The sequence below is a fragment of the Artibeus jamaicensis genome, unplaced genomic scaffold, assembly GCF_021234435.1.
Source record: "Artibeus jamaicensis isolate MK-2021 breed Jamaican fruit bat unplaced genomic scaffold, CSHL_Jam_final scaffold_1964, whole genome shotgun sequence".
Classification (NCBI taxonomy): Eukaryota; Metazoa; Chordata; class Mammalia; order Chiroptera; family Phyllostomidae; genus Artibeus; species Artibeus jamaicensis.
In genome coordinates, this window is record NW_026522030.1 from 8,572,583 (window position 1) to 8,595,016 (window position 22,434).

General features: G+C 47.9%; 1 protein-coding gene across 1 annotated transcript in view; it reads left to right on the forward strand.

The window, feature by feature from the left end:
• The window catches only part of SUSD1 (sushi domain containing 1), a 175,239-nt gene extending 154,595 nt beyond the window's left edge, over window positions 1-20,644 (forward strand). Inside the window, exon 16 of the mRNA XM_037152687.2 lies at window positions 20,610-20,644. Coding sequence (XP_037008582.2) covers window positions 20,610-20,623 — 14 coding nt within the window. The 3' untranslated portion in view covers window positions 20,624-20,644. The remainder of the gene's footprint in view (window positions 1-20,609) is intronic.
• The last annotated feature ends 1,790 nt before the right edge of the window (window positions 20,645-22,434 follow it).

Sequence of the window (22,434 nt, forward strand, 5' to 3'; positions counted from 1 at the left end):
GGACACATGGGATCACCATGTAACCCAAAGTGGTGGATGGGACAGATCTCCCCAAAGGAGTTCATGTTCTCGTTCACAGAATCTGAATATATCCCCCTACATGGCAAAGGGGAGCTCCACAGTCCATTAAAGCAAGAGTTTGGAGATGAGATTATCTTGGCGGGCCCAATGTAATAATCACAAGAGCCACCAGTCAAGAAGTGTGGGCAGCTGGACAAGGCAAGGACCAGTGACCCCCTAGAGTCCCCAGAGGGACAAAGCTCTGCTGACACCCATTCATTTTAGCCCGTAAGATCCATTTCGACTTTTGACTGCCAGAATTATAAGACGATTTGTTTTTTTTTAAGCCACTGGTTTGTGGTAAGTTGTTACAGTAGAGACAGGAAACTGGTACACGTAGTAGTTTTGCTCTTAGGCATCTACCTGGGAGCAATAAAACATGTCTACCCACAACGTGCTGAATATTCATAGCATCTGAAAAGAGGAACAGAGGGGCAGTCACAGCAAACTAGCGCCAGGTCTCTCTGGGGTGACAGCAAGGGCTCTAAATGTAGGTGGTAGTAATGGTCGCATAAGTCTATTTAGAGCCATTGATCTTAAATGGGTAAATTTTATGGCAGGTAATTATAGCTCGACAGAGTTAATTACAATTTTAGAAAAAGGTCCTATGTACAGCATTCCTTTGATCCTTTCAAGCAATGCACACTTTGCCTCTTTGATTTTCTTTTTTTTTTTTTGGAGGGGGGAAGGATTTAAAGGTCAGTGCCCTGACCTTTGCCTCAGAAGTCTCACATAGCTCCCGGCAAGAATTCCAAGCAATCTGGACCTGACCGCCACCTCAGAGATCTTACTGTGGAGAGGAGCTTTTTTTTTTTTTTTTAAACTGCATGTTGAATGTTTCAAGGAAGATGGTGCTAAGAGAGGGGAAGGCTGGACCAGAATTTGGAGGGTCAAGTCTGCTGTTGCTTGGGCAAGATAGGATGGTGACACCCAGAGTTTTACTTAAAGAATTAGATGAACGTTATTGGGAACCAGCCTTTTGATTAAAAAAAAAAAAAAGTTTAGGAAATCAGATTTCTGTCTTTGGTTGAAGTTTTCTCAGCAAAATCAACACAATCAGAATGATATCTGCGCATCCATGCACACGCATGCCCAATTGTCCTGTTCCAAAAAAAGGAACCACAGTGCTTGGCTGTGGCTGAAACACTGTTTTTGGTCAGAGTCTCTCTTTGATGCACCCTGAACATCTTCTAGAGAGTGTGTAGAGATTGGAGGGTAGCCGGAGCCTTAAGAGATGGGAAGTTACTGTTTTGTAACCTTTATACTTCAAAGGTGACCTTAGACTTGAAAATCATAAATCCCCAATTCAAGATGGGAGAAAAAATATTTGTGCAGTAGATGAAGTAAACTTTTCCCAAGATTGGCTTGAATCAGGTTATTCTGTCTCAAAATGATTTACTTGAGTATTTTTTTCTTTACTTGTATTATTCTAAAGTAGATTTAACCAAAGTCAGCTATGGATACCAAGGGCTCTGCAGAACTCTTGATTCAGCCCTGGCTGATGTGGCTCAGTGGACTGAGTGCTGGCTTGCAAACCGAAGGGTCGCCAGTTTGATTTCCAGTCAGGACACATGCCTGGGTTGTGGGCCAGGTCCCCCAGGAGGGGACGCGTGAGAGGCAACCACACATTCATGTTTCTCTCCTCCTCTTTCTCCCTTCCCTTCAGTCTAAAAATAAGTGAGTTTTTTTTAAAGCCTCTTGATTCACAGGTGACCCTCCTTTCAGAATTTTCTATGCCTTTCCATAAGGGAGAGAACTGCATGCAACGTGGATGCCAGTAGGGGGGTGGCTCAGTCTGGGTGAGCCGTGATTGTCTGCAAACCGGGAGCATAGGCTGCCACCTCCTCCGAGCCTCCCTCAGTGGGAAACCTTGTCAGGAGTGCTCCCTGCTCAACATGGAGCTACTGAGAAGCTGAATCTTACCTCCTGTCCCCATGTGCCTACCCTGAACACGCCTGCCACCCACCGTATGCCGGCCTGGGATTCATTCACAAGGGATGGAGCCCACTAAATGGGCCAGAGAAAAGCTCAAGGACTTGGGCAGGAAGCTGCTTCAACAAGTCTCAATGTGAAGACAGTTGGCAGCTGCTGTGGCTCTTCCTGTAACGTGGGCGTCTGAGAAATAGAAAGTGGAATGGTCTAGCATGTTGTCACTAGCTTGTGTCTTGCTGTGACTGATGGCATGCATTCTTCACGAAAGCCCTGGGGTTCCAACTCCTTCCTCTGCACAGTATGTCCTAGCTGTCTGTGAAGCCAAAGGGCGTGCTGGAGAAGGACGCAAAGGCCTTGAGGGCACCTTGGTCCTGCGCAGAATGTTGGAGGGATACAGAGATGTAAGGGGGCAGACTTATTGTCCCTTCCCAGTGGTACAATCACTCCAGCACCCAGCACCCTCAAGAATATAATTACTCTCTTGGTGAGGGACCCTTTCCTACCTCACCAGGCATGTTATTAATTCATGGCCTTATTTTGAAAGCAATAATGCAGGTTTCTTAAACCTTTCCCAAGCTTTTCCTTCTGTGGCTTTGTTCCAGAAGGCAAGGCCACTTTGTCTCTTGCCTGGCTGTACACAGTGGCCAGACTTAGACATCCTCCTTCAGACGTGGGCAGAGTGGTCAGCTGGGCCCCACGCAGCCCGCCACTCTGGCCTCAGGTAGCCTTCTCCGGACCACCCCACTCACCAGCTCAATCTATGTGCTTCATTCTGCGTTGAGAAAGAATTCTCCCTGAATACGGTTACCTCTACTGGGATTAAATCCTAAACACATGAGTAGTTGAGATGTTTCAGTAATTCATGCTCACAGCTAGCCATTACTGACCTCTTACTATGGGTCACTCTGAGGAGTGATTCATTTCACCCTAACAAAACTGACAACCGTATTTCACTGATGCTAAGGGAGGAATATTTTTCACATTTTGACATCTCCGCAAATCCAATGTGCCTTATAATAAATACATTTAGTCTAATTGACAGCAGTTTTTTTTATCAGTGATATATGAATAATTCTTTTACTGTAATGGTATCTTAGCTTCAATCTAAATGGCTCGACATGCTACAGTGAGTCAAGTTTGGGAACTACTAAAATAAAGAAGTTCTGATGTCTCCTTGTGGGGTTTATATTTTAAGGCCACACCTGCTTGAGCACTGTGTCCCTACTTGTTACTATGAAGAACTACTTTTCCTTCAGTGACGGGCAACAAGTCTCTAGCAAATCTCACGTCACTGCCAACACCTACTGGGCGGAAACAGTTCTTTTTCCAGATGGTGTACCAGAAAAAGGAAGGGAAGATGTTCGAGAGGGGTTTGTTTATAAATTTCCTGGTCTGGTCTGTTGGCGGCCTTTTGGAGGTTCTGTCCCACATAATCTTATTGGGAATTACCAATGAAATCTGCCCCCTCCAATACCATAGAAGTGCAGGCTAAAGCCTGGGCTTCTTTGAGGGTGACTTCACGCCCTCTAGGGTTTGGGATTCATACATGTTGGCCATGTTTCCCAAACTCCTGCCACAGGGATATTGGGCAAAATGGGGCTTTGCAGGACCTTGCGTAACACGGGCAATGAAAGGAAAAGGAAAACCAGGAGTGGAGAACAACACCCACGAGACTGTCATGGACGTCACCCGCAAGTGACAGATACCACACGCTTCCTCACATGAGGGTCAGTGGGGAACAAGACTGTTCACATTCCTCCCACTCCTGGGTGTCAGGTTAGGGCTGAGCCTGCAGGAGGAAGTCTGGGCAGAGGAACATGCTAAGTCTGAATTGTCCCTTAACGGGAAGTTGGGCCTCTTTTCAGGCTTCTGAGCCCTGTGTGACCCCGTGGTGTTTCTGGGTGTTGGCTTCTGGCCTGGGGTAGCAGCTGAGATGTTTACCTTGCTTCTCTCTCCATGGAGAGGTCTAGCAGCCTGGAGAAATGGAGCAGACAGTTCTTTGGAGAGTCCAAAGTCATTACAGTCCTTTGCCGGCTGAAGAGCTGTAACCACATAGCAAGAAGAGAACCAGTCCTGTCACCAGAGTGAACCTGCAGCTTGAGATAGTGACTATCTAATGCTGGACAAGGCCATTGAATTCCCTGCTTGCTGCTCTGGACCCAAAGGAAGCTTAGAGGGGTGGCCTGCCTGGTCAGAGAAGTGCCACCCTCCTCTCACTTTCTCTCCTACGTGTGCACTGAAGAAGGGGCCCACACTGCCCATCTGCAAGCCCGCAGCACCTCTGCCTGAACGTGGACTTTCTGTGGGAGGGGCGGAGTGTGTCTGAAGGACTTAGTGGGATGGGTGGGTGTTGTCTTTTGTCTGGAGAGGCAATGTGGTCCAGAGGTTAAGTCACCAACTTTGGGACCAGACTTCCTGGGCTTCGAGTCTGGTTCCCAACTAGCTGTGTGGGCTTGGGCTAGGTACTTAATCTCTCTGTGCCTGTCTCTGTATCTGTAAAATGGTGGCATTAATAACGCCTCTCTCAGTGGGTTGGTGTGCATATTAAATCAGTAATATAGATAGAATACATTAAACAGTGCCTACAAACACACACAGAAATGATAGCTGTGGCTCAGTGCCCTTAGCGGTAGTTGCATCACTGCCACTAGAGAGAGCTGCTAGCCTTAGAGTAGAGGTGTCAGACCCTTTTTCAGAGGGAAGGGGGGGCCACATCAGCCTCATGGTTGCCTTGAAAGGGCCGAATATAATTTTAGGACTGTGTAAATGTAACGACTCCTTAACAGTTGAGAGCTCGGTGCTGCTGTCGGGTAGAAACAAGGTGCCAGGCTGAATAAAACAAGGTGAAGGGCCAGATTCAGCCCGCGGGCCTTGTGTTCGCCACCTGTGCCTTAGGAGCACGATGCTTCCCTTTAATAATAGACACATAATTTTTGGACTGTCTCAGTCCAAAAGCCCGGAAAAGCCCCTGCTCTCTCTCTCTCATTTGAATAAGAAGAATTTGTCACTGTTGAAGAATCGACGAGCCCCAGCATAGGGTGAGGGCTGGCTGTGAGAGACCTAGCGAGCCAGAGTTGTCCTGTCCAACGTGAGCTGGAGGTTGGGATAAACGGGGACTACAGGGCCAACAGGGACATACACTTATCCCGGGCTGTGCTCCCTGGAGCCTGCCAGAGAAGAACCAGTGGCTGCAGTGTGAGGAGAGAGAGAACATGCTGGAATCCTGCATGAGGAGCCTGGAGAGCCAAGAGTCCGTGGGGTCAAGAGGAGAACAGATGAGCTACAAGACCAAGGTCAACCTGTGAGATGAGGGCAAGCGGGTTGAGGAGATCCTTCCGAGGGTAACGTTGCAGGAAAGAGGTGCACTCAGAGCCCTGGGTTGGAGGGGAGCCCAAAGGGCCACTGAGCCCCTTGGGACTCTCTCCTGCATTTTCCTGTCCCTGCTGTGTGACTGACAGTGAACCCCTGCAGTTTTGTGCGCCCACATAATGCTCTTTCTCTGGAGGAAGCTGTCTACAGCCTAAGGCGGCCAGGCAAGCTCTACCTCTTTTCTGCCCGGTTCCTTAGCTGCTTTCTTTGCAGAAATCAATCTGGTTCACAACTGGGGGCTCTGAGGTGTTTAGTGGCTTCCACCGCCAGGGGCTCCCCTCTCAGTGGGTTTCATTACTGTGCACCCCTGGGCTGTCCCAGCCTTTTTGCAGCCTCCCGCATGTTTCCGTGTGCGTATGAGGTAGGGAGCTGGTAAGGTGAGAGAAAAAGCACCTGAATGTGACTTAGATGGAATATTCTGCTCACTGAATGGCTGAGGGCCCTGACCAAATCGCTCGTATTTATAGAAAGGAAGAAATAGTGTCAGACAAGTAACACTCACATCGGCTTCTACGGGTTTCCCCCAGACTGCCTGTGTTCCAAAGGGGTGGCTTTGTGGTCTAATTTGCAGGGCCTGCTAGAAGGTTCCTACTGCCCCAGAATCGCTTCCCCGGCCACCTCCTCTGTGTCTCGCATTTTCGTCATTTAGCATTATTCCTGTTTTTGAGGTGCTTCCCTCAGAAGAGGAATTTTACTGCTTGTTATTGGACTGGCCCAGGAGAGAGCTGGGCCAAGAGCTGCCCTAACTGGTAACTTTACTCTGTGGTTTCTTCCCTGCATTTGTCGAGGCCGCTGCACCAGTTGTCTCGTGTATTTTCTCTCTGGCTCAACGGCCACTCTAGGCTCAGGGTGCGGTGGTGTGCGGCCTCCTTTCCTTCTCGGGGCACCCACGTCCCCTGCTGCCCTGGAGTCCTCTGTCATCAGGGAAGCTGCTCCCGACCACTGTTGATCTGCGGCGACAGAGGTGACGGACGCGAACGCAGCAGGTGCCCCAAAGCCCACGGCCCACCCTTGCCTCTTGGCCTCTCTCGTCCATGTTCGGGGGTGGGATACACTCCCCAAATTTCTTCTTCATTTTTTCTTAGGTAGCACACCCTCTCCTCAAGGAGTGGAATTGTGAGTTGCCAACTAGAAACTTTCCTCCTCCAGTCTTCTCTACATCCACATGCTCGGGCCAGAAAGCTCAGCATCATTCCCGATCCCTCCCTTCTTCTCACTCACCCTCCACGTTAGCCAGACCTGTCAGTTCCATCATCAGAAGGCGTGTCAAACCACGGTGGACACATTTTACTTATTTTTAAAAAATCCGTACTGTGGATATGTTCATGGATTTTAGAGAGAGAGGAAGAGGGAGAGAGAAAGAAACATTGATATGAGAGAGGAACACTGGTCAACCGCCTCCAGCATGTGCCAGACCCAGGGTCGAACATGCGCCCTCTTAGTGTAGGAGACAGAGAACCGAGACCCCCAGCCAGGGTGTCTCAGCCGGGGCACACTTTACTTTTGCAACCAGAAACAATAAAGTTCTGGTGTGCAAGCATGCGCCTGTGCCTGTTTGCTCATAGAAGACTGCTTGTTTGTTGCCGGTTTTGTATTTAAAAAGCCCAGAGAATGTGGGAAGTGAAAGTTAGGGGTTTGGCGGGGTAGGAACAAGAGTTTAAGTTCAGAGTTTGAAAAGAGGATGAGAAAAGCTGAATTTTCAATACACTCTATTTTCCACTCCTACACTGCCGCAAGAAAAAGCTTCTGAGAATTGGCACTTGCAGTCTGAGCCTGCAGCATTAGACCCAAAGGTCTGCAGTTAAAGCAGACCTATGGGCCCATAGGCAGGAGGGCAGAGGTCTACTGGGGGCTGTCCATCTCCGGTGACCTGGTGGTTCCCCTGGAGGCGGAGAGGGTGAGACAGAACAGAGGCCGGCCAGTGGGCAGGAGACTGATAGATGAGGAGGTCTTGCCCCCTGGGTCTGTCATCCAAGTGGGGGTCTCCTTCGGGGTAGGGACTCTTTCAGTCAAGGCCCAGAAGGGGGCCTTTCCGGAGGAAGGTGTGAGCAGAGGAGCCGGGTGGACAATTCACAATCTCCCCAAGGCCACGAGCCCCCAGGAGCTGGCCGGAACCTGGCTCATTCAAGGATCCAATGAGAAGGGTTTTTTTTTTTCTCATCTGAAGGCTGGGGTGATTCTGAGGGCACACACAGGGGCCCTGAAATGATAAATGCCAGGTGCTAGATGGTAGCTGGGGTGAGCACATTCTCCATCAGCCAGGAATTGGGAGGACCAGATAGCTGCTTCGAGTTCATGCTAATGCTGGTTTTCCATCCCTAGAGAGAGCTCGCTCAGGGTCAGACCCAAAAGGAAAGCCTCCAACAGATCTCCCCTTTCCTCAACCCCTCAGCTTTAGGAGAGGATATGGAAACGGTGGTAAGGAAGTAGTGCATTTTACAACTCCGAAAAGCAGAGTAGAATGGTGGTTACCGGGGACTAGAGGTGGAGGGGAATTCGGGCTATTTGTCTAAAGGGAAGAACTTGAAAGGGAGTTCTAATGCACAGTATAGTGATTATTGCCAAAACTTCAAAACTTCACAGTTAAGAAAAATGAAGTGAATTGAAATAAAATTCATTTAGGCTGTAAAGCTTTGCGGTCTTATTTCCTGGGTTCGAATTCCAGCTCTACCACTCATCAGCTGGTGATTTGGGGCAAACTGCATAACTTTTCTAAGCCTGTTTTTTGTTGTTGTTCATTTTAAGATGACAGAGATAATATTACATAGTTCATACCTTGTAGAATTGTTATGAGCGTCAAATGAGACATGAAGACACAGTGTTTGGTCTAACGCCCAGTCAAACAAGATGAATGCTCAGTAAGGATAGTGATTACCACCGCCACCAGGAGGTGGGCACGGCAGGGCACCTGCTGTTCCTCTGATCCTGAGTAGCCAGTGAGAGGGAAGAGTCCCCAGGGGGTGCCGTGGCACACGTCACAGCAGAGCATTTTGCCTGGTGCCCTCCCCATTATAACGTCATTCTGACGGTGACACGTCACAGCAGAGCATTTTGCCTGGTGCCCTCCCCATTATAACGTCATTCTGACGGTGGGGAATTGTACCCCTGGGTGAGGCAGAAGGGGCAGCATCCCAGAGACCTGAAGTTGCTCGGACTCTGCCCCCCATCCCGGTCCTGGGGGCCCCCTAGGTTTGCTGTGCACCAGAAATGAGGAAGTATAGGCTTCCAGAAAAATCATAGTGAAAGAAAATCAACCTCAGAAAGTTGCTAGAGGCTGGCTAAAATTAACTGTTGCTCAAAGACGGAGACATGAGGCTAGAGGAAAGAGAAGTCGCAATTTTGTGTCCAGTGCTTGGGGTCGAGTGCTTTCATCTTGGCTCATCTCCGTGGGACCAACGGGCTGGGGGGTGGGGGGAAGAAGCGGAGAAGGATCCCCACCTGGGAGCCCAGGTGGTCCCAATGCTGGGACCGCTCAGAGGGAAAAAAGCAGCTTTGCCGATGTGGGGCTTGGTAGGCCTGAGAAGCCTTAGCCGCCCACTGAGCAGAGGAAACCGGCAGGAAGCGAAACTGAGCAGAGATGCGGAGGAGGAGGGTTCCGCACTGTGGCTGGTGATGCTGCTGGCTCCGCACCGTCCAGGCTGGTGACCAGCCACGTTGATGAGGCATCGTACTTTTTGATAAACCTCAGAGCAGGCCACATCCCCTGACTCACCAGTAAATGAGGTGAGGGCCTTGCCTAAGGTGCGAACTGAGTCATGGCTCTGTGGAGCAGGTCTTCCACCAGCAGGCCTGTCTCCTGCTTGGCCCTCGCAACCTCGGCGGCTTCTCCACCTCCAGCTGACTCCCCGGGCTCCCTGTCCTTCGAAGGCTGCGGGTGCCCCCCTTCCAGCTCTGTCAGAGGTCACCACCGGGCCCCTGTGCGCTACTCAGAGCCTGACTGAAGTGCAGAAGGAAATCTCCCCAACTTCCTCCCCGAGAGGGCCCGCACCGACTATCTTCCCTTTAATGACTGTATCGCTCCTCCCACAGAACCAACACATCCAGGAGAGTGGTGTACACTTTCTAGCACCGCAGTCCCCGACCCACGAGTTCATTCCTTTATCCATGTGTCCATTCATTCAAATGTCCATTCAATGAGTGTTTCTTGAGCCCTGGCTGTGTGCCAGGGAGTGGCCTGGGCACTGGGGACTACCGTATTTTTAGGACTATAAGACACAGCAGACCATAAGACACAACTAGGTTTTAGAGGGGAAAAATAGGGGAAAAAATTGAAGCAAAAAATACGATAAAATATTTAATAACCTGTGACCCCGCTCCACCGACCCCCCACCCCCTTCACAGTGAGCCAGGTAAGCTACATTTGGACTATAAGACACACCCCCATCCCCCTCCCAAATCTGGGGGGAAGTACGTCTTATAGTCTGAAAAATGCGGTAGGTACTGAACGAGTAACACGCGAGTTCCTGCTCTTGTGTGGCTCCTGGCTGCCCCGAGAGGGTCACGGGAGCCTGTGGGTCTGTGCCCTCTGACGTCCCATTACGGAGCCCGCTGGGAGCACGGCCTCTGAGAGCCTGCACTTCAGGCCAGGAGCCGGACTAGGCAGTCCGAGCTGCTGACCCGGAGCAGCTAGAAGCAGCGCAGCCGTGGCCGTGCTGGTCCTGGGGAGGGGGGCAGCCAGACTGACCCTCGTCTTTGGAGCAGGAGAAGACCCAGGGGCACAGAGGCCATCTGGAGGACATTTGCCCTCCAAAACGTGAAACCCAATGACCACAAGGTCTCTTAATTTTAGTTCCCAAGAGAAGACAGAAACCCAGGTTAAAATCGAAATTCTCTAAATTGTGAAATGTGGGCAACAGATGGGAGAATTAAAACAAACAAGGAAAACCTGTCTGGGGCTCTTATTATACAAAGCAAACGAGACACACCTGAGAGCTGCCATTTGCCGCCCTGGCTTGCCCCGACTCGGCAGTAACAGAACTGAATTCAGAGTCCCCGGAACGTCTCCCCCAGACCTGTTCACTCCACCCCACAGAGGGGAATGCCATTAGGCATGGTGTGAGCGCCGTTTTCTACCAAAACTCTAAAGTGGCTTCATAACTCTATTACCTTCGGACTTAGAGGTGGGCAGGGAGAAGAGAGAAGGGGAGGGAATGACTAGGTGGGGCCTGTGCTATAGAGTCCTTATTTCATTGTATCCTCACTGTGGAGTAGGCTTTTTTCATGGTTTCTGCAAGAGGACCTTGCTTTCCTAAGGCCACTCGGAGCCAGAGCCCATTGGAAGGAGCCTGTGCTCTTTCTAGCATGTTCTGTGGAACTGCCTGGAGGGACATCTGTGTCCATGGCCTGGGGGGACCTGACTCAGCAGAGCTGTGGCTTGCGCCTCCCTGGGCTGGCTCAGGGCTGGAGCGCCAACTGAAGACACTTAGCACCCGGCAGCAGGGCCAAAAGGAGGGGCGGAGCCGAGGGGCTCCCACAGGCCCTGCCGCTTCCTTGCTTTCCTCTTCTCCAGAGCATCCCTCCCACGAGTCTGCCACACACTTGCTTCTGCTCAGCACTGTTCTTGGAAAACAGACAATAGAGAAGCGACTGGGGACCCTATTTGTCCCTGGAAAGAGCTTTCAGGCTAATAAGGGAGACCCAGGGCCTCCAGGGCACATTAGGTGGAGAACACACCTGGAGCAACTTGTTTCCAAGGGTAGGACGAGGCGGCTTGGATTGGCCCTCCTGCGCAGACAGAATCGGAAGGAGGTTACTCAGAGTTGGGGGGGGGGGTGGCTGCGAGCAGGGCTGCTGAACTGCTCCTCCGGGAAAGGGGCCTAAAGTGGGGAGCCATTGGCCAGGGCTGCTCATCTAATCCCATTCAAATCTGCACATCTGGTACACTGCTCAGTAATAAAAAGGAACAAAAATGTGTGCATGTCAGATGGACGGACCTCAAAGACAGGCTAAGAGAATGACACCAGACACAAAAAAATCCCATGTTGAATGACTCCATCGATATAAATGTCCAGAAAAGGCCAATTCATGGAGTCAGGAAGCAGATTAGTGGTTGCCGGTAGTCGGAACTAGAAATGGAGATTAACTACAAAGGGGTGCAAGAGATCTTACTGAGATGTTTAAAACTGGAGTTGTGGTGTTGGTTACACGAAATTACTGGTGAATCATTTTTGGATATCTGAACTTGTTTAAACACACACATGCACACATACCTGCCCCCCAACCCCGACCCCGCCTTGGGGGGAGACAGAAGCACGACACCTTCCACCCAAGGCCAAAGGGGACATGAGCTCTAGCTCCGAGAGGGTGTAGACAGAGTTGCTACTTTCTCGTCCACTGGGTTGACCAGTTGGTCAGTTCGTAGTCTCAGAATCACACCAGTGGTTTGGAGTAAAGACGTTGGAAGAGGCCAGTGAGTTACGTTACAGGAAGATGCCCAGGAAGGAAGCAGAGCCGGCCTCAGACGGCCTGGTGAGAGCACCCGGTCCGCGGAAAGTCAGACCGGAGCCCACCCTGGGAATGCGGCCCCTCTCTTTCGGCTGTGCTCTTCGCAGAGGAAAGAGTTGGGATTTTACTCTTCTCACAGCAATAGCTCAGTGAGGAAGGTAGAAGTGATTTGGGCAACAAAAGAGTTAAATCTCCTGAGATGGGAAGGGACCCGAAGGACGTGCGGTATAGCCTTGGAGGCAGTGGAAAGAACTAGAATTCTCTCGTTTACTAGCTATGTGACCTCGTCTCACACAGAATGAAGATGCCTCTAAGCCTCGGCTCACTCATCTGTAAAACTGCGGTGGCCTACCGAATCTCAGAGGAGTAACGAGGGGACTAAATGAGCTCCCCCAGGGAGGACTTAGCGAGGGTGGCATCTGGTAGACGGACTTCATTCGTTCCGTCGTTTGTGAGTATGTACATGTGTTAGGCACCAAAGAGACACTGGCAAATGCATCAACAAGTAACATCATTTCAGGGAAAAAGGCTCTGAAAAAAGTAAAATGAATAGAACAGAGAGTAACCATGCCGGGGAGGGGCAGGGGCAGGGGAGGGGAAATGGGCGACTTTAGATAACAAAGTCAGGAAAGAAAAGACCTTTCTAAATAGGAAGGCCCTACATAGTCAATGTAAGAAAATAACATTGGAGAAGAAGCCCAAATAAAGAGAAGGAGCCAGCTGTGAAAAGATCTGGGAGGAATATTCCGGAGAGAGAGAACAGCACGTACAAAGGCCCTCAGGTGAGAATGAGCTTGGTCAGAGCCGGAACCAGGGGGGGGCAACGTGAAGTGCTCACATGCCGCAGGCTTAGGGCCTGTCCTTACTTAGAATTTTGGCATTTTATCTGCCATGGACTTCCTTTGGCATCAGTTTGGAACTTTTATTTTTATTAGAATTGGCATAAACATTGTATTTGTTTTAGGAGCAGGCTTCTCACCAGGGGTGCTTCACAGGAGGGAAGGAAACTCCTGCAGGCCTCCCTCCTGCTGGGCCCTGGGGGGGGGGCACCCAGGCTTCTCAGTCCCCACAATTTAACAATAGTCTGATGTTTGTGTATCGCCGAGTTATCACCCCATAAGTCTAGGGAGCATCCATCACCATAGATGGCTACAATTTTTTTTCTAAATTTGATTTTTAAAAGCATTAACACGTTATTGCGTTGTAATGTGAAACAAAATTCAACCAAGTACATTTGAAGATCTAATTGGCTTTAATTAAGCAATTCATGAATTGGGCAGCTTTGCCTCTTGCAACTAGAAGGGCCCTCTAAGGAGTGGTAAGAAATGCAAGGTTTTTATAGGCGGAAAGGGGGCGGGACTAAGAAGAGGTTAAAAGAGTGGATTATTTCAGGCAAAGTTGACTTCCCTTGGAGGAAGGCAGGAGGGTTTTTATAGGAAGTAGCAAGGAGCAAGGGAGCCATCAGGGAAAGAAAACAAGGGATTGTTTTGGGGTCAGGACAGTTGTTCTTTGGGGGAAGAGACTGTGAAGGGCTTTTATCATGCAGCTTGTCTCTTCTCTCCATTGTGGGGGGGGGGTAGGTTGTGGGGAACAGAGAGGCCCAGCAGGACAGATTACCTACTGGTAATTGGCTAGAAAGTTCAACTGGCCGTTTAAGATTATGTTCCTGGGAAAGGTTGAAACTGCAATTAAATTAGGTATTAAATCTAGGTTTGGTATCATGGGCTTTCAGCACAAGTGACGCTGTTTTGGGCCCGTGGTTTTCTGTTTAACACTGTTTTCTGTCACCCCTTAAATTTTGCAACGAGGCAAGCGCCTTACTCACCTCCCCCTAGTCCCTGCCCTATGGGGGAAGAGGCAGAAAGAAGCGGGATGAAAGTCAGCCGTGATCAAGGCTGGCGTGACCGTGCCGGACGCTATCTGTAGAAGTTGGGCTGGGCCCACGGGCAAGGCCTGGGCTGATGCGATTCCATAATTTAAGCATGAGGTCAGGGTTATTTCAAAATAGCCTAATCATAAATACCTCTCAGTCTTTGTGGAAAAGTCAGGAACTCAGATTATACTCAGAGGCGTCTGCCAGATACGCTGAGACACGGAGACTCCAGTTTCCCCTTGTAACCACGCAGAAACTTCCTTTCTTTAACTCGACTTTTCTGCTTTCTTTTATTTCACACTGGCCCTCTCCAGCGCCCTGACTTACCTGCCCCCGTCACACTTCAATGTCCACTCCCACTCCCTTATTCAAAGGTGCGTTTCCCCGGGTGCCCAGAAACAAAGGATGGGGTTGGCTCGGGGCAAAGATAAACCTTTTACTAAAGAAGTTATATGCAGGCATAACTACTCACTATGACTTATTTATTTTATTTTTTAAATATTTTATTTATTTATCTATAGAGAGGAAGGGAAGGAAAGAGGGAGAGAAATATCAATGTGTGGTTGCCTCTTGTGCGTCCCCCGCTGGGAACTGGCCTGCAACCCAGGCATGTGCCCTGACTGGGAGAATCGAACCTCGATCCCCTGGTTCGCAAGCCCGTGCTCAATCCACTGAGCCACACCAGCCAGGGCCCTAGTTAGAAATTTATAATCAGATCACCCTGAGAGTTTACTTTCCATAGAACTCCTTTCTTGTCCATAAGGAGAGGCCCCAGAATCTCCCCCAGATCACTCCAGGGGAGAATTCTGGGGCCACCAGCGAGTTGTGGGGCCCCTCCAGCCAGTCTCTCCCTGGCCCAGCCCCCAGGGGACCTCCCAACTCTACAGAGTTCCTTTGAGATTAAGAAAATGTGTCTAAGTGGCAAAGCTCTAACCAAGCCTCCTCTGCTGGGCTACAGGCCTCTCTGATACCATTGGAAGTAAACCCTTCTACCTGTGCTCTGCCAAGCCTTCAGGGGAATTAGTTTGGGATATTCACAAAACTGTGCTCCCGCCAGCTTTTTCAAGCTTGCAGAGCCTTCTGCTGGAGACGTAAGCCATATCCCGTTTTGTCAGTTGCCTCTTGCCTAATTAATTTCCCTTCGTAAGGATTGGAGAAGAGCAACTTTCTTCCTTCCTAATTTGCAGCAACGTTCAGGGCTCCCCGGCAAATAGGCCCCCAGTAGCTTGTTGAGTATCTTACCATTCCCTTCTTCCCTTCCTCCCTCTCTCATTTAACATGTTTTTTTAGTATCTGCACCTGTATGCATATCGCTCTACTGGGGATACAAAGATGAATGAGACAAAAAGTACTGGTCTCATACTGAGCTCTTAAACTAGTTGTGGAGACAGGTGAAGCAATTATAATATGTCTGCTATGATGAGGGAGGTAAGGGGTGCTGTAAATGTCCATAGATGAAAACGGGGTGGAGGGACGGATCTAGAGCCTCATGTTCTTTTAAAACATGGCAATGAGGTTCAGAGAAGAAAAAGGTGAGAGTTTTCAGTCTTACAACCCCAGAGCTCCTGTCTTCTCACATCCAAACTCATGACCTCTCTCACTCTGAGGCCCAGAACAATCTCTAAAGGGGAAGAAGTCAAGGACTTACTGGGAAGCGTTCAGCAGATGGCAGTCTGACCAAGCGCACTGGCCTACTCCAAGGACCGGGCAGCTCCCGCCTCTCCCACACATCTTGCTGGGGCCAGCCCCGCCCCAATCTTGCTGACTAGCCCCAGATGGCCAGTGCGCAGGAGAGAGAAGCTGAGACCTGGCTGGGACCTTAATGAGCCTTCTTATTTTTTCTTCTCATGCTTCCTGCACCAATCCTACTCTTAGGTGCAATGCCTAGTCTGCACAGTATTGGTTTTCTAGCAGTTGCTCCAATTCCACATGGAGACCAGAAGTCTGTGAATGGGCCCCAAAAGCGAGGAGTGTATCTATATTAAGCAATCAAATCCTTTCTTAAACTGCTTAGTCAAGCCTGTTTGCAGCTTGCCCTCACCTCCAAAGGTTTCTAGAAAGAGCTGATATGTTTTGTCCTCTCTCCCTCAATAAATGATATTTCTGTGGGCTCATTACAAAACTGCACCACAGGCTCTGTGGACACCTGAATAAGTGACTCCTGCAAGTGATTCTCCTGCTCAACCTTACCTCGTCTAATCTTCAGCACCTGCCCTCCCTGCAGGGCAGTTGTGCAGTAGGACTCAGGTGTATAGGTCTAGGAAAAGGCACTGGCTGGGCAAAGCTAAAGGGATTTCTTCTCCTGCGCCCGGAAGGTGGACATGCCTGCCAAGGGAAGAGGCCAAGAAATGTGCTCTCCAGGGGCAAGGTTATTTAAAGCTTCCCAGAACCTCTCTGACCTGAAATAATCTTTTCCTTCCTCAAATTGCTTAGTCCTAGCTGAAAGCTGAGCACAGGTGGCTGGCTGCTTAGAAACTGCGAAGATCCGAAAACACAGGAAAAACTCTTTGACTTTTAGAAAGACTTGGTTTCCTCAACGCCTCAGGCTCTATGGGGGCGGGGGGAGGGTCTGGTGGTTTCTGGGCATCACTCTCACCTGCCTTAATCCTGCATTTGCAGCGGTGCCCAAGTCTGGCAAGGAAAGAGGGCCACTTGCTTTGCTTGGCTGAGTTTGAAGGACCAACTGAAGAGGCAGGTCAGAGTTCAGCCACACTGTACAATGTTCTCTCACCCAAACTAGGGAAAAATGAAGATTCCATTCTGTTATGACGGCTCAGACGATGGACATTCCCAAGGACAAGTCTAAATGCAAAGGGTGCCTGCCAACTATAGTCCTAAAGGAAGGAATCCAGGAATAGTGAACCTCTTATTAAAAAAAAAACCCTGGTGAAGAGCTTTATTCCTAAGAAATCACCACGTAATGGGTTCTTTTGGTAAAATAATATCCTGCTTAAGCTGTGGCAATTAATCGTGAGTGTGCATCAGACTTGTCTAGGGAAGGTGGGCGTGCCTTCCCGGTACCACAGATAATCCTGCTCTCTCGGCAATCTGTACACTTTATCCGGGCACGGGTCGTTTGCAGGGGTGGGGTCCTGGGTCGTCATGTCCTAGTCAAAAACGGGGCACGAGCAAGGTAATGATTGGAGGCCTGTCATCCACCTGCCTGGGTCATATCAGAAGATGCTATGGAGGACAGAATAGCCCTCTCCACGTGACCTTCTGCAGACATGGCCTTGACCCTGCCGTTTACCTGGGGAGGGCAAGGTTGGGGAGAGGAAATGGCAGGGGGAGAGTGCGGTCCCTGAGCCATTCATTCTCTCTGTGGCTCCCGACACCAGAATGGAAGGCATCGTAGTACAGAGAAAAAAACCCTGGCTCTGGAGCCAAGCTGTCTAGGTTTAAATCTTAGCTCAGACTTACTACCTCTGTGACCTTAGGCTCAGTTTACTCATCTGCATAAGGGGGACAGTAGTAATTTCTATGTCATAGAATTGTTCAGGGAATTAAATGAGTACATATGCATGTATACATGTATATTTGTGTACGTATGTAGGACTTGTGCCTGGCAAACAATAAGCACTTTGTATTTGTATTACATTTATTACTATGAGGCTTCTCAAGGCCGTCTCTCTCTCTCACCAAGACCCAACCTCTTTGTGTCTCTTCAAGGGCTACATTAGGTTCTGGAGTTCATCGACACCACTATTACATTTCCATTGGATCTTCAGGGGAGAGAACAAGCAGCTCTCGCTAAGTAAAACTCATTATCTTGATCAGAATCTGACTCTGCCATTATCCACTGACGACTTCATTTGAAAAATGAGGTTATTACACACCTGGCTGGTAGTTGGCTGGGCCAGGTTCCTGTTTATCATCATAACAATGCTATTTGTATATTATATAGCTTTTTTCAATAAAAATAATTTATTCTTTTTTGTCTTAAGGAAGCTGTGTTGAAGTATATTTGCACACAATGACATGAACCCATTTTAAGTGTATCGTTTAATGACTCTGGATAAATATGTGCACCATGGTAACCACCCTGCAATCCAGACAGGGAACTTTTCTCTCGGCCGCACAGTTCCTTTCTGCTTCCCTGTTGGTCCCCAGTCGGTCCCCACCCACCCGCCACCACCAGCCCAAGTGCCACTGCTCTGCTTTCTTTCCCTGGATATTAGATTTGTCTTTTCTAGAAGTGTCGCGTGAACAGAATCAGACTATATGTAGTGGTCTGTGTTTGGTTTCTTTTAGCTCAGCATATGCTTTCAGGATTCATTCATTTTGTTGCCTATTATCAATACCTCATTCCTGTTTAAAAATATTTTTTTTATTTATTTTTAGAGAGAGGGAAAGGGAAGGAGAAAGAAAGGGAGAGAAAGGTCAATCAGTTGCTTTCCTCAGGTGCCTCAACTAGGAATTGAACCAATCACGTTTTGCTTCATGGGAAGATACCCAACCAGCTGAGCCATGCCAGCCAGGGCTAGCTTGTTCCCTTTTAATGCTTGGTAATATGGATATATTATAATTTATGTGGCTGTATCACCATTTATTTATTCATTGACCTTTTATGGACATTTGGGTTGTTTCCAATTTTTAGCTAGTATGAATAAAGTTGTGGACATTCATACTGAAAGCATCGCGTGGACATATTTTTTTGGGGTAAATAACTAGTAATGAAATTGCTGTGTCATCTTCTAAGCATATACTTACCTTTCTAAGGAACCACTAAGCTGTTTTCCAAAGTGGCTGTAGCTTCTTACATTCCTATTAGCAACGCATAAGAGTCCACAGTCTCCTGCATCCTCTCCAACAGTTGGCATGGTCCGTCATTTTTATCTTAGCCATTCTAGTAGGTATGTGATGTGTTATTGTGATTTTAATTTTTATTTCCCTAGTGACTAATGATACTAAACATCTTTTCATGTGCTTAATGGCCTTTCCTATATATTTGTAACGTGCTTGCTAAAACCTTTGCATATTTTAAAAATTGAGTTGCTTGTATCATTATTATCGAGCTACAGAGTTCTTTAGATATTCTGGATATAAGTGCTTCAGCAAATATACATATTATAAATATTTTTTCCTTGCCCATTGGCTCTTACCTTAAGTTTCTGATCCATTCTTGGTTAAGCGTTGAGTATAGTGTCAGATAAATGTTGACACATATGTAGTGTGAGGTAAGGAATTCAGTGGCGTAAGGAAACAAGACTCCTCTTTCCTTGTTTAAATTACCTTGACACCTTAATAAAAAATCACTTGACTACACATGTAAAGTCCTATTTCTGGACTCTTTCTTGTATTCCCTCTACTCCCACTTCCCCTACAAACATGCTCTATTTGTATTACTATTTGTATTTGATGATGATGATATAACAATCTGGGCAGCTATAGTTTCTTTCAGAAGTTGTCAAAAACCCTATAACTGTAAGCAGCTTCCCTGGTCTGGGGCCTTGTCCTCCTAGCAGGGGGAACAGGGGTGAGTGTCCAAATTGGGGGGAGTCTCAAAATTTCTGTTTGATCCTCACGTGGGGGAAGGATAGCCATTTCAGTAGGTGTCCGGCTGGGGCGATCCTAGTGGGAATTTTGTTTGGTCAGTTGGCACATTTGCCCCCTCCCTCCCCCTACTGGTCAGTTGGCACATTTGCCCCCTCCCTCCCCTACCGCCAACCTCCCGCTGCCCCTGCACCACCCCCTCAACCAGCCCCAGCCACCTGCCTAAGGACACAGTAGCTCTGGGACTGGGCAGGTCAGAGCTAGAGTAGTGCAGCCTCTCAGAGCCATTACCCTTCACGGATTCTCATCAACAAGAAAACAACTTTCCCCCACAGGTTTTCCTTCCCTCGGGTGAAATGAAGTGCCCTTCGGCCATCGACTTTCACTTGGCTGCAGGGCTCATGAGGAAGCACAACCCCTCCCTTCTCTAGCTGAGTAGTAATCGTGGGGCCCTCAGAACTTTGTCCCCTGCCAGCAACAGCAATACTCAGCAAGTCGGGTATGAACGATTCAGCTCCCAGCACCAGTTTTCAATTTGGAACAGATTGGGTCGTAGCTGGTCCATTTCAAAAATATGTGTGAGATTGGGGCCTTCTCCATATTTGAATATTTTTGCTTATTTTGATGGGTATAGGCTGGAAGGGACCTTGTAAATGTGTATTTAAGCTATCCCTTTCCCCAGAAGTGTGATATATTTTTAACTTATTTCTTAACTTTCTTGAACATTCTATTTTTAATGTGTTCTTAGGTCAGCTGAGATCATCACGTGAATGGGTTTTTTTTTCCCAGTTGGCACGATTTCTTGAATCCCATATTCAATAGGAAGTTCAATGTCCTTTCTAATATGTTTGCCAATTCCTGAGAAGTTGATTGACTCTTGGTCATTTCTGGCCTGAGTTCAGGTCCCAGCTCCCTAAGCACTCTTGGTCTCACCAATAGCTCACCTCCTGGAGCTCTCTTCTCTTTTGTACTCCATAACTCAGCTCCTATTCTATGATTCTTTGCCTGGCAACTGTCCCTCAAAATGTCCCACAGGCGTTTTTTTAAAATGACCAACATTAAAGATTTGAGGTGGTGGGGAGGGGGTGGGAGTTACACAGACCTCTCTCTGCTTCTGAAGGTCCCAGGTCCTTCCTGCTTAGAATCCCTCTCCCAGGTCACTTCTGTTTATTCTACTGAGCATAATGACAATAATATTAATAATCATCATCATAATAAAGATAAACAGAATTTGCTGTGTTTTAGGCACTTCTAAAACACTTTACATTATATTAATCATTTAATCTTCTCCACAATCCTATCAGGAAGCTATTATAATTAGCCACATTTTGCAGATGAAAAACTTAATCATATCGAATTTGTTTCTCTTAAAAACGAACCATTAGAATTGGAAGAGGCTTTGAAATTTTGTTTGTTTCTTCTTTCTCTCTTTCACTAGTTTCTGGGAAGTAAACTGAGCAACATGGAGAGTCATTTTCCCAAAGACATGAATGCTGTCAGTTCAAAAACAGATAAGAGTGAAGTTTCAGGTAACCGTAAGATGTCAGCTGGGGTCACCCTACTTGCAAGACTGAAGACAATCAAAAGTCCCCATTTAGTAACTTGTAGGAATCAATGACCATCCCCAGATCCTGGCAAATGTTTGGGAAACCTACCCGCTCATGGCTGCCTGGGTTAAGATCATGTCCCTGCTGAGCAGGCTTAGGTGACGGGCCCTCACATGACAACACGTGGACCCCGACACAAACACAGCTGCTTTCCTCCACGCCCCGTGCCCTGCACACGTGCTCCTCACTTGAGGAGCAGAGGGTGCTGGGAACTTGGAGAGATGGAGCTAATGTCAAAGTAATACTCCCAACTCAATTTAAATATTAGAGATCTTCTTAGAAGGCTGTTCAGCTCTCCCACCACTGAGGATTTGACTGTATCACTGGCTTTGACTTTTGCTTTTATTTATTTGTTTGTTTTTAGAGAAAGTAGAAGGGAGGGAGAAAAAGAGGGAGAGAAACTTCAGTGTGTGAGAGAAACATCAATCGATTGCCTCTCACGATCCCCCAACCAGGGGCCTGATCCACAACCCAGGCATGTGCCCCGACCAGAAATCAAACTGGTGACACTTTGGTGTCTGGGAGGACGCCCAGGCCATCGAGCCACGCTGCTCAGAGCACTTTCTTTTTATCTTGCATCCATTTTCTCCTCTTAGGAGTTTAAAATAATTTCTTTCATTCTCAGGAAGCCATTGAACTCCCTCCTTAACACTTCATGACCAGGGATTACAACCTAAGAACCAACTTCATTTATCTAAATGGATGATGAGCTATTTTTTGAATCAACGAGTACTTCCATCCTAAGAGAAATTTGGAGGCCATTAAAATATATATATACAAGCCCTGACTGGCATGGCTCATTAGATTGAGTGCTGGCCTGTGAACTGAAAGGTTGCTGGTTCAATTCCCAGTCAGGGCACATGCCTGGGTTGCAGGCCAGGTCCCCCACTGAGGGGCATGTGAGAGGCAACTGATCTCTCGCACATTGATGTTTTTCTCCCTCCTTTTCTCCCTCCCTTCCCCTCTCGCTAAAAATAAATAAATAAAATCTTTAAAAAATCTATAGGCAGCGTTCCCTGTATGTTATAATAAGAAAAAGACTTGGTAACTTTGGGCTGAGGTGTAACTCCTGCATCACTGTGTGGCTTCCTTTGCCCTGCTCCAGGAAGCTGTATCCACAGGCAAGAGAGGTGGCCTAGGTTCTATTGTTGGGGGCACACCCACTGTGCCCTGATTGGGTCTGCATAGTGACTAGACCTTGTACATGAGGTCTACGTGGGAGGAGAGGGCAGTGGGAGCATTTCTAGAACCTATACGACCTTTTATTTTCTATATTATAAAGCTGGAATGTTATATGTATTGTGCACAACAATATAATATAATGCACTGTACTGTAATGTGTTTGTGAATATACATTAGCGTTCTGAAAATAGATATAATTAGAAGAGCTATTTTAGTGAGCCTGAAGGAAAAGCCTATAAAAGTTTTATGTGTATATGTTATTCAGTGTAGTATATATGCTGTATGTAGAAACACTCTTCAGCACATTATATAGGTAGGAAAGATTAGGATACTTTTAAAATGACATTGGAAAATTGGATTAGCATTTGGAAATAAATAAACTTGGAGTCACTTTGCATTCAATAGAAGAATATATTGATGAATATTTACCATAATCTTGAAGAAATTCTAATCATGATACTAAAGACACTAAAA